The 11,226-nt window shown below is 33.6% G+C and overlaps 2 protein-coding genes across 3 annotated transcripts; both read right to left on the bottom strand.

The window, feature by feature from the left end:
- Positions 1–3,189: 3,189 nt before the first annotated feature.
- Positions 3,190–4,546, bottom strand: LOC130982441 (cytochrome c). The gene is made up of 3 exons (XM_057906450.1): positions 4,317–4,546; positions 3,607–3,740; positions 3,190–3,492 (listed from the first exon to the last, which is right to left on the bottom strand). The coding sequence occupies exons 1-3, from the start codon at positions 4,426–4,428 to the stop codon at positions 3,397–3,399; spliced, it is 342 nt and encodes a 113-aa protein (XP_057762433.1). The 5' UTR covers positions 4,429–4,546; the 3' UTR covers positions 3,190–3,396.
- An 885-nt stretch (positions 4,547–5,431) lies between these two features.
- LOC130982805 (uncharacterized) lies at positions 5,432–10,965 on the bottom strand. Of its 2 annotated transcripts, XM_057906903.1 has the most exons (13): positions 10,676–10,961; positions 10,469–10,553; positions 10,294–10,364; positions 9,786–9,900; positions 9,589–9,668; positions 9,075–9,159; positions 8,912–8,992; positions 8,050–8,144; positions 7,846–7,896; positions 7,271–7,351; positions 6,755–6,827; positions 6,571–6,648; positions 5,442–6,087 (listed from the first exon to the last, which is right to left on the bottom strand). In XM_057906903.1, exons 1-13 carry the CDS (start codon positions 10,792–10,794, stop codon positions 6,049–6,051), a joined length of 1,053 nt encoding a protein of 350 aa, XP_057762886.1. In that variant the 5' UTR covers positions 10,795–10,961; the 3' UTR covers positions 5,442–6,048. The 2 variants fall into 2 exon arrangements, with proteins under 2 accessions (XP_057762887.1, XP_057762886.1); XM_057906904.1 differs by lacking the exon at positions 7,271–7,351 and having other exon boundaries at positions 5,432–6,087; positions 10,676–10,965.
- Positions 10,966–11,226: the final 261 nt, after the last annotated feature.

Here is an 11,226-nt window from a genome sequence, read left to right on the forward strand (position 1 = left end):
TTCTCATATACTATTGTCTGAATCAATTTGAAGCATATGATATCCTCCAGGGTTAAGAGCATTTACCATAAGCACCACAAACGATGATGGAATAAATTAATATGATATATTATGGAGAGAATTGGGAAAGAACTATTGAAACAGGGATTAGTTTGGAAAGAAAGAATCTGGTAAAAATTTTTGGTACTTGATATATTCATCAAATATATTCTCTTATAAATTGGTTCGGGAGAAAAAGAATCGGTTATTGACATGGAGATCATAAGATCATTTTACATGCATTTGAAGGAGAGCTTCCAGCAAGTAAGGAACAAATACGACAAAACGCAGGACTTGTAACATGTTAGATTGCTTGTTCATATCAAATCAAATCACAGTATATCTCTTTTTGATCAATTTTTTTTGCTTTTTTCTTTTGTATTTCTATTTTTTTAATTTTTATTGTATTTTTTAACTTATCAGATTAAGGACTATTCTGTTGTCAATGCATTGCTGCATACATAAAAGCAGGATTCAAACTAATACTTATTTAAATAGATTTTTTTTTTTTTTGTCCACGGTATCCTCCAACCCGACAGGTCAAGGACTAATCTGTCGCGGATCTAAGCTCCATTTAAGGGTCTGTCGCTGGCCAATTGATTGCTACATGCACAAAGCGAGATTCGAACCCCCGACACTTGATTAAGCGGAAATACTATTTTGTCATCTAAGAACGCACTCGATTGGCATCGTTTATGCAAAGCCCAGGCAAAGGGATTTCTACAACTCGATTTTTTTGTTAACTATTTTTTGTAAGATGCTTGCTAGTTGCTACTTTTATACAATGATGATCCATTTTAATTTCTAAAAAATTTTAGATTAGATACTTTATTTTCAACTAAAATTAATTATTCGATTTATCTCTAATAATTAATTGTCGGTTATTTGGATTTTTTGTTCTATCAATTCTAACAAAAGACAAAAGAGTCTCTAATAATTTTAACGGAAAACAAAATGGTCCCTGACAATTTTAACAGATGACAAAATAGTATTTGCCCTCTCTCTGTTTGAAAACGCTGCCGTTCTCCACCAATTTTCATCGTATCTTGCATAACCCTAACATTCATACTCTCCTTCTTTATTTTCATAATCTTCTTTTTCATCTTCTCCTTCCTCCTCTTCAACTCTAAGATCAAGCCATGGTGTAACTGTCACGCGTGTCGCACCTACCTCAACATGTCATGCACCACACACTTTTCAAATTTCTGTAACTGGTACACTTACCTCCTCCGCATTTCACCCACCACAAGCATCCACCTCCACGTTCTTGATAACAACAACACCTCCAACCCCGACAATACCCACTACATCTTCAAGACCAAGTTCCACAACTACTCAAAGGACATGTCTTTCTCCATTCTCTAGCAAGCAATATAGATTGTTGGACATTAAGACATCATGAGAAGATTCTCCTTCGACATTATATGCAAATTCTCATTTGAAATGGATCGCGAGTGCTTCATTCCTTCTCTCCCAAAGTCTAAGTTGGCAGACAAATTCGACCCTGCATCTAAGTTATCGATATAGCGAGCAACGTCGCCATTGCCACTCATATAGAAACTGAAACGATTACTGAACATTGGTTCGGAGAAGAAACTAAAGGAAGCGATCGGAGTGGTGGACAATATGGCCATAAAAATGATACGGTAAAGGAGGAAAGAGATGGCGACGATGATAGTGGGTTTTAGCAAATACGGGTTTTAACAAATCATATTTGCTGTCTAGATTTATTGGATCCATCAAATACGACAAGTATTTGAGAGACATAGTCATTAGTTTCTTAAGTATGAATTAGTTAAGAACAAGTTGAGTATTTTTCTTCTTGTAAATATTAAAGTTGTAGAGTGTGCATTTTTTAACTTAATATTGCAGTGTTAGGCTTAGTTTGGTAAATTTTTTCAAAGAAGTGCTTGTGCTTTTTAAAAACACAAGCTCCTCATTTGTGTAAGTTAAATAAAAAAGACCATGTGTTTGTGCTTGTAACTTTTAAAAGATCAAAGTACTTTTAAAAGCACCTAAAGTAGAACTTTTAAAGTTGGCTTATACTTTTTAAAATTTAAAAGTCTAATATAATCTCATATATTAACTAATTTTTAAATTTAACGCATAAATTTATGTCTCTTATAGTATTTTTAAATTTTAAAAACTATTTTACCAAACATAATTGTTATTGCTTGTGTTTATTAAAGTTATTTTTAATTTAATTTACCAAACATAAATATTACACTTCTTAAAAAGTCATCTTTTAAAAGCTAGCTTTTACAAGTTTGAAAAATAAAAACTTTATCAAACTAAATTTTAGATTATTAGAATTATGCGAGATATGTGAAAATTGGAAAAGAACGGTATCATTTTTTAACACAGGGATCAGCGATCATTTTGTCCCTCTTTAAAATTGTCAGAAACTATTTTGTCATCCGTCAAAGTTGATGAAACAAAGAACCTAATTGATTGCCTAAATTAATTATTAGGAACTAATCGAATAATTAACTTTAATTGAAAACGCCTAATTCAAAATTTATTGAGAATCAAAATAGATAAATAATAATAATAATAATAATAATAATAAAAAATTATAAAAAATAATAATTTTGAAAATTTTTAAAAAGTAAAACTGTAACATACCTCAAGTATTGAAGAGTGAAGACCTGAACCGAGAAGCAGAGAAAGGAACAAGCGAGGTGACCAAATGATGACCGGGTAGAGGAGAGCCAGAGCATCGGACTGCATAGGAGACGACAGTGATTGCTAGGCCTTTGGGAGGTGAGGACTTTGACGGCAGCGACGACTACAGGCAGCGAAGGCAATAACACTCGGAGAAGGTGACAAAGGCAAAAAGAAGGAATCCGGCGAGGAATGGTGATGTCGGCAATAAAGGGCATGCGATGGCCCGATAGGAGGAAGATGGAACAGAGCTAGGAGTGGGGCACGATTCTAATATGGAGGACATTTTGGTCATTTACCTACTTGCTAAATAACAAAAGGAAAATAGGAAACCTTATCGTACATGGTATACTAGTGTTCCAATAAAGTGAATGGAACATTTGAAGATTAATTGCAAGCAAACCATGAAAAGCAAAAATAACGTCAAATAATTCAGCAAAGACTTAAGAGTGGTAACTGACTAATTCTGCTTCTGGTAACCAAATATCGATTTGAATGTTTCAATAATGAACTGATAATTGGATTGAATGTTACACCCGCCATATTACGGCAGCCTCTTATAAAAGCAATGCAAAATGAACAAAATAGCATTGCAAACAATGTGATCTACTTTATTCGCCAATTCTACAGTAATCACTGCACCGGCTGAACTAAATGTCTAAAAATTAAATCTCATAAAACTTTAACAAAAATTTACTGTGCAGTTGATTCTTTCAGATATGCAATAAGATCAGCGCGTTCCTGGGGTTTCTTAAGACCTGGAAACACCATCTTTGTCCCTGGAATATACTGCATAAGAGGATAAAAAAAGGTCACAAAAAAATACACAAGTCAGCGACGTCTTGCATGGCAAACATATTTTCTTAATGTCACAATTGAATGAAATATGTCAGTGATGATTACCTTTTTGGGATTAAGCAAGTAATCATATAGGGTCTTTTCCTCCCAAGTCACAGCCATGCTCTTGTTAGCAGCAGAATAGGAGTATCCAGGAGTAGTGCCTGACTGCCTTCCAAACAAACCATTCAGATTGGGTCCTGAAATTATAAACAAAGGTGACGGTTTCAGCCTTCAGAATTGACAATGACATTATTCAAAAAGAACACAGAGGTAACGCATAAAATCAATTCTATAACCGCCTCAAGTGGTTATGATTAGTATTCAAGTATCATATGTTTACTATACACACTGTTAAATGCTCTTCAGCTTAAACTATTTGTAAAAATCGAACCGAATTGTGTTAAGATTCTCTAATTTAAATTTAAATCATCGGGAATCATGTTAAAAGAACAATTCAATGTTTCCATTCATATAATCACATCAACAAACCGCATTTACAATAACACCTTACAACTAATACCATCTGTTCTAAAATTTTAAGCAGATCTGAATAACTAGATTAAAGCACACTTAACGCACGATAACAATTACGATAAAAACGTGAAATGCAAAACTAGCGTCCGATCTCCAGATCTAGGCCTTAACTCGCTTAAATACAATAAGAAAAGCATTAATGAAGAAACATGCAAACACGATTCAATCCGAAATCGAAAATATCGATCACATATAAAAACAAATCGTATGAATAGCGAGGAATGAAGGAGGGAGCTAACCTTGTTTGTGGCCGGCACCTTTCTCGACGGTGTGGCACTGAGCGCACTTGGTCTTGAAGATTTTCTCGCCGGACTTGGAGTCGCCGGGAGGTGCCTGGTCAAAAGACGCCATTAATGCTGCGTTTGTTTTCTCGGGAATAGGGAATGAGAATGTGAAAACTAAACTAATGGCACAGAAGAGAAGAACGCGAGGGCTGTAAAGAAAGATTTATATATATAGGGATTCGAGGGAGAAGGTGGGAAATTGAAAATGGAACGCGGTCACCACGGTGCTTCAAACGCAGCCCTAACTTTTTCCGCTGACGTGGACCCTTTTTGGCCCTCTAATTATTCCCTTTGGTCAGTGGCGTTAGCGTGAGGCTTAGGTCAAGTTCGGTTTTTCACTTTTTCATGAGATTTGTTTTCTAATGAAAAAGTGCTACAAGAATAAATCAAGCTGTTTATTTATTTTATTTATTCAATACTGATAGGTAATGTAAATTTGTCATCCTTGTTTCAAATTAAACTTTTTTAGAAGAACAATTTTTAAAATTTAAATTATAATAAAAATCATGATTTCTTATTGCTGATATGTTAAAAAATAAAATAAATGACTTGATTTATTTTTAGAGTTTTTAAAATTTCTCGTGTTTTCCTTGTGCTATGTAAAGGGACTCTGCATAAGTTAGGTAAGCGATTATCAAACTCGTAACCCTTATTTAGTTTGAATAAAACTAGTATTGCCAATTATTGACATTGTGCTTATATAAGAATCTTTTTGGGTGAAGTCATTGAAGCACAATCCAGTTAGGTTTGGTAAAACGAATAAATTCTTATTCTAATAACTCGTGTTTAAATTTTAGAATATTTATTTTATAAAATAATTTACTAGTACAAATATTAATTTAGACAAGTGTTCAATGGATCCTAATTTTGTGGATTTTCTTGGGTTCTATATGAATGCTGCCAAGTAAAACACTTGATCTAGATGTTTATAAATTAGAATTAATAGATATAGATGACTAAATATAACGATATTTTAAGTCAAAAACTTGGCGCTAAGGTTATCATTTTAATTCTCCCTTTAGAAATATTATCATTGTTTCAATATTTTTTCACGCGTGAAACAATTAAAAAAGTCCTGCTAGCTACCATTTACCAAGAGGTCGAAGATTTTTAAATACTCTGTTCAGGAGAGTTTCCTTTAATTTTAAGAGATGACCAAAACTTTATGAATGATAATATTGATGGAAGAGACTCATTAGTCATTTCACTAGTAATGTGTTCAAATCCACACCCAACCTCATCTGATTCTCATGGTCGTCATATCTAATATAATCTAAACTATAGTTTCATCTACCCACCTCTCCTACTAAAAAGATACAAGCATTGATTAATTCTTAAAAGTAAACTCTCAATCTTTCCCCTAACCGAAACATAGGAAGACAGAGTAGTTCCTCAAGAAATTGACAACTTCGTCTCATCATAATTTTTAAAACATAGACATATTGGCGCTTCCATAACTGAGTAGATTTTTACAAAATGACTAATCTATCACTTTCTTTTAAATGATGAGGAAAATTTTGTCAATTTCAAATTCTGAGGCAACTTTGCCCTCTATCATTTTCGTTAGGGCTGAAATTCGAGGTTTAATACTAATACTAAAATGTAAACCACAAGAACTAGAAACAACAAAGTAAGGCACCCATTGTCACTCCAAGTAGTATGATTCTTGGTTTATCTAATGTCTGGTTCAGGGTTTTGAAAAGGCTGGCTTGCGGAGGCCAGGTATCTGCATAAACCAAGAATTTTGTGAACCAAATATTTAGTAATTAGTAGCAGAATAGTCAAATCACATCTAAAATATTTAAAAAAAAAAAGGAAGTTACTAAATTTAGGAGAAAGCAATCGTCGTACAACAAGGGAATCAACTATACCCTTTTTGTTCTTAAATAAATTCAAACTTCCATTACTTTTTTATGAAATAGTTCTTATATTGCATGATGCAAGTAATGTGACAGCAAATCACCATTCAAACAGTGGATAAAGGCCTAAAGGGTGGATGTTACATATATGCATGTATGCAAGAATCGTTGTAATAATAATATTCAGAGCTTTAATAAAGCAGGTTGGTATTGCTTCTTGACTTCTTATCATACCAAAATGGGATGAAAAACACCATTTTCCAGGATTTGAAGTAACAGCTTGCAATGGATGGTACCAACTTAATGAAATCTGTCTAGAATGGAGAATATAAAAGATGAGGCATTCGTACCTCAACTCCATGAGGGCCTATTCGGTTGCGAGAAATAAAGTTTATAACCAGATTTGCAAATTCTTCAGGTGAATCTTCCTGAATATAGTGCTAGAAATATGTTAGATGATAAATTAGAGAGAGAGAGAGAGAGAGAGAGGGAGGGAGGTTAAAGATTGAAGCAAAAATCATAGTTATTTTGAACCTGAATAGCATGCCCCGTATGTCTGACAACTATCATTTGAAACTTCCCTTGCATTTGACCGATTGTGAGAGACCTGTTAGATAAACATAGCCAAGAAAAATATCAGAATTTCATTGATCAATTCATCTATCTTCTCAGAACATCATAAGGATAAAAGAATAGGACAAACAAAATAACAAAATATAGAATGCTCCTTTACACTTTAATTATTTATTATTTATACAACGTCAAAGTCATATTATTATCTCAATCATATATCCATCTTCATACTAATATATGGTGCTTCCCAAGATGATGCTGACAGTGACCTTGCACTTAACTACTTAGACCATACAGTTGTCACCAACGATTTTTTATAGAGATAGGTCTAGTTCCAGAATAAAATTTGCATCTGATTGTTTAATTCCATTCTAACTATTGAAATTGACAAACTAACTCAATGAAACGTTTCAATTAAATCCTCAAATACAATTCGAAGAATACTACACAAATATAAAGTAGTTTAAAGGTGCTGACTTGTCCAATCTATCTGTTCCTGCTAATAACAGCAGCTTTGGAACCGGACATGACAAAAATTTATCCGAGAGACCTTCATACCTGAAAATAAGAATAATAATGTTAATAATAATAATAATAACTGTTGGATGGGTTGATCAAGGCACCATGAAAGTCACATTATATTTGACACAATTTAGCGTAGTTGTATTTTTGTAGAATCAAGTATCATATCCGTGCAATAAGAAAATATTTCAATATATTATTTATTAACTCTCAGAAATAAAAGACCAAACAAACAAGTTTTATGGAAAGAAAAGGCCAATGAGCACAATTTCAAATTAAGTTTCCAAGGTTGAGTCTCTAAGAAAGAGACATTGTCAAAATCCATATGCATGCAAATATCCAAACAACAGTCCTAGAGAGCAAGCAATTCAGATGCGGGCTAAACAACTCATCCAGGAATTACACTTGTACTGAAGTTTGCTATCCCTTAAATAGAGAGCACATTTAGAATGCCAATGGTTTTATCTATAACTTTGTAGCTACAGTAAGTAGTAAAAAGAAAAATAATAAAATAATATTGATTAATGTACCATTCTTTCCAATATTGTTCAGTCTTCTCCAGCTCTGTGCGGTAAACATAACTGCAGCATCAATATAAAGAACAAGCCAATCAAGAAAAAAACCAGGAACGAAAGTCTTCAAAACCAGACTGTTTAGATTGATAATTGAAGAAAACTATATCTTGGATTGTTCTACCCAAGTACCCAATATTACAGAAGGCTAAGAGTACCAACCATTTCTTTGAATCATCATACTTTAAGGTGCTGGGGATTGAAACACGAGCAGAATCAACATTCCTTAACGAGCCACCCCTGACACTCCATTCAATCTGCACAGAAGCAATTTCAGCTCAACCCAAATGTTACCTGTCTGCAAAAACATCACAAGTACCAGTATAACCTATAGCTACTATCAGACTCTACATTACATAGGTCCATTAGCACAAGCATATGACATGCAATAATTGCCTCGAACAATTATACAATTTGCTAACAAATGGAAGAACAAAAACATTACTACACAACCAATTCACATGCAATAAGCTATAAAAATCATATCTTCCAGCTTATTATGGCTAAAAGGTACATATTCTTTGTCCACTATTGTCTTTGCTTGACATTAGTTAAGCAAATTCCCTCAAACAAGAAATTTTTTAGGTGCTCATGCTTCTTGCCACCAGTTGTGGCGTGCTTCCAGAAGCTTAAAGGGACCATATGAAATAACTAATTTGCCATGAAATGAAACTAGTAAATTAATTCTCAATTCAAAAGTTGAAAATACAAAAATCTGGCCTTCTATATGTTTTAATTCATGGACTTCCAACAAAAATTTTTAGAAGTTGCAAAATCAATTTCTAGGACTAGGACTAGGACTAGGAACAATTCTAAAGCAGAGCCCAATATTCAGGAAGTAAATAATAAATTAGGTTGACATGCAAAGGGAAATATTAAAATAATTATTTAACAATTGCAAAACAAACAACAACAAATGTAAGAAAATAAGTAAATACGTAAGATTTCAAGTGAGACACAATTGTCCCAACCAGATCAGATAAAACTTGTAAATCAAATAGAAAACTATAGACTCATAGCTTACAGCTTTTTCAAGACTAGAAAAATGTTGCACCCTACTTGATAGGATTTTCTGCATATGAATTAGTGAAGCCATTGCTGTTCCCTGAAATTTTTGTTACTCGAGATCAGTGCCACTGAGTAATTGGTCATTAGAAACAATAAGTTGAAATTAACTAGGAACCAACCTCTACAACATCCACAACCACCAACCCAGCCAAGGTAGACAATGATCTCCTTGCAGCAACATGCACAGCAATTGACCCTCCCATGCTTTGATGATGAAATAAATTTTTATCAATGATTGTTAACATCATTATCATATTTAAAAATCATTACTATATTAGAAGGAAAGAAAAAAAATGGTACAGAGGTTAGTTCACCAAATATTTGATAAAACAATATATTATTAATTTAAGGATATAATGTCAGAGAAAAGTGGAGGCTCTACAAACACATTCAGCTTAAAATAGACAACCTAAGTCAAACAATCATGCCTTAGCCATATAGAATATCAAGAACTGAACCGATAACCCCGAAAAATTTCTCTCGTTAAAACCAAATTCACCAATCACATTATGCAAAATGCTTACAATCCATGTAAGAGGGTTAGGAAGATAGTAAAGCTTTTAAATAACAGGAATCAAATCAATACTTCTATTACAGAACCACCTTCCTACTAAGATAACAAAAAAGGATTACCTGTGACCAACAAGGATAATTGCTGGTGGGGATTCTCCATATAATTGCTTTATAACAGCTATTACATCATTGCACATGGTCTGCATGAAAAGATGGTTATATGTACAAGTAAATGAACAGTATAACAGCCAGCATGCTGAATATAGTACACATCCTCACACAAAACAATTTTATTGAATCTATTTATTATATTGTACCTCAACAGATAAGTCAAGATCATTATCTGACACTGACTTCCCATGACCTCGGAAGTCCATTGCAACTACCCTAGCTTTCTCCTTAATTTTACTTGCAGATAAAGCAAATGAAAGCCTGTAGAAAATAAATGCGTGAATGAATATTCAGCAGACTGCAACCTACGAAATAATTATAGCAACTACGAGTAATACCACAAAAAATTAGACTTGACACGTTTAAGAGAATGGTCATACTAACTGTAAGCAAAGAAAAATAAGATTGCAAAGACTTCAATTTTGGTAATCAAGTTGCTATACCAGCTATCTCCTTTTTCAAATCAAGCATATACTGCGAATTGCTCCTAATTCAACATATCCATTTACCACTTGATTTAATTTTAGTGGGTCTTACACTCAGGCTGTCAGGCATAATTCTAGTTCCCATGAATCATAATACTCCATTAATCAAAATTTGAAGAGATAACTAAGATAATAAGAGAAATTTAGCAATGAAACTAGGTAAGCATACCCAGAATAACCACCACCATGTAAACAAAACACAACGGGTCCCTCAGTTCCTGCCATGTACACATGAAATACCTAAATAGATGGAAAATGAAATGCTTTATTGTTGTTACAAAGAATAATCATTTAATTGTGTGGAAAAAAAAGCAGTGGCAATGGTTTAGGTTTAGGGGACTAACGTCATTGGAATTGGGAATAGCAACATCTTGTTCTTTATCAAAGTAGATGGACCAATCTACAGGTAAATATTTCTCCAAGGAACTCCTGCAACAAGCAATTAACAGCTAAAATGAACCGAAGAAACGATCATAAATGCAATCATGTATATAGAAGAGAGTAATGGGCGGTGGGAGCTGAAAAGATCGCAGAGAGAGAGAGAAGGTTACTTATTTGAGGGAGGGCGTTGAGGAACGGAATCGAAAGCTGAGGGGGAAGTTTGTTGGGGATGATCGGAGTTAGCGTCATCTTCAGGGAGGGTAGCCATGTGAGATTCAGAGGAATCCATCGCTCTCTCTCTTTTCTTTTTCTCTTTCTCTTTGTTGCGTCGATCTGCAAGCTTTTCTTTTTAGCAGAGAGTATGAGTCTGATATCAAATGTGCTTTCACTTCGCCATGTCTTCCCTCTTCTGACATCACACATGTACGAATCCGATCATATCTTCCATTTGTTACTAGACAAAAATTTTAAAAAGAGGACTAGAAATTTTTTTTAATATTTTTTATTATTAATTTAATTTTTTATTATAATAAATTAATAATATCTTTTTATATTTTACCGATTTTTTTTATTATTATAAAGATGGACAACCAAATAGTAAACCCCATGCTGTAGAACATTGACACTTGGCTAAAAATATAATGGTCATGCTACAAAGTTGAGAACTTTCCCTTCTTTTTCCAGAAATTAATTTAGATATGGAGTAAAGGAGAGTGTTATT

This window comes from Arachis stenosperma, chromosome 5 (assembly GCF_014773155.1).
Source record: "Arachis stenosperma cultivar V10309 chromosome 5, arast.V10309.gnm1.PFL2, whole genome shotgun sequence".
Lineage (NCBI taxonomy): Eukaryota > Viridiplantae > Streptophyta > Magnoliopsida > Fabales > Fabaceae > Arachis > Arachis stenosperma.

What these genes read in the sequence shown, in the direction of transcription:
- LOC130982441 (XM_057906450.1), bottom strand. Translation starts at nt 4,428, where the DNA reads ATGGCGTCTTTTGACCAGGCACCTCCCGGCGACTCCAAGTCCGGCGAG. An exon ending in AGGTGCCGGCCACAAACAAG is followed by an intron (nt 3,741 to 4,316) that starts GTTAGCTCCCTC and finishes TTATAATTTCAG; the next exon opens with GACCCAATCTGAATGGTTTG. An exon ending in ACTTGCTTAATCCCAAAAAG is followed by an intron (nt 3,493 to 3,606) that starts GTAATCATCACT and finishes CCTCTTATGCAG; the next exon opens with TATATTCCAGGGACAAAGAT.
- LOC130982805 (XM_057906903.1), bottom strand. Translation starts at nt 10,794, where the DNA reads ATGGATTCCTCTGAATCTCACATGGCTACCCTCCCTGAAGATGACGCT. An exon ending in ATTATCCTTGTTGGTCACAG is followed by an intron (nt 9,160 to 9,588) that starts GTAATCCTTTTT and finishes TCATCATCAAAG; the next exon opens with CATGGGAGGGTCAATTGCTG. An exon ending in TTTCTAGTCTTGAAAAAGCT is followed by an intron (nt 8,145 to 8,911) that starts GTAAGCTATGAG and finishes GCTTCTGTGCAG; the next exon opens with ATTGAATGGAGTGTCAGGGG.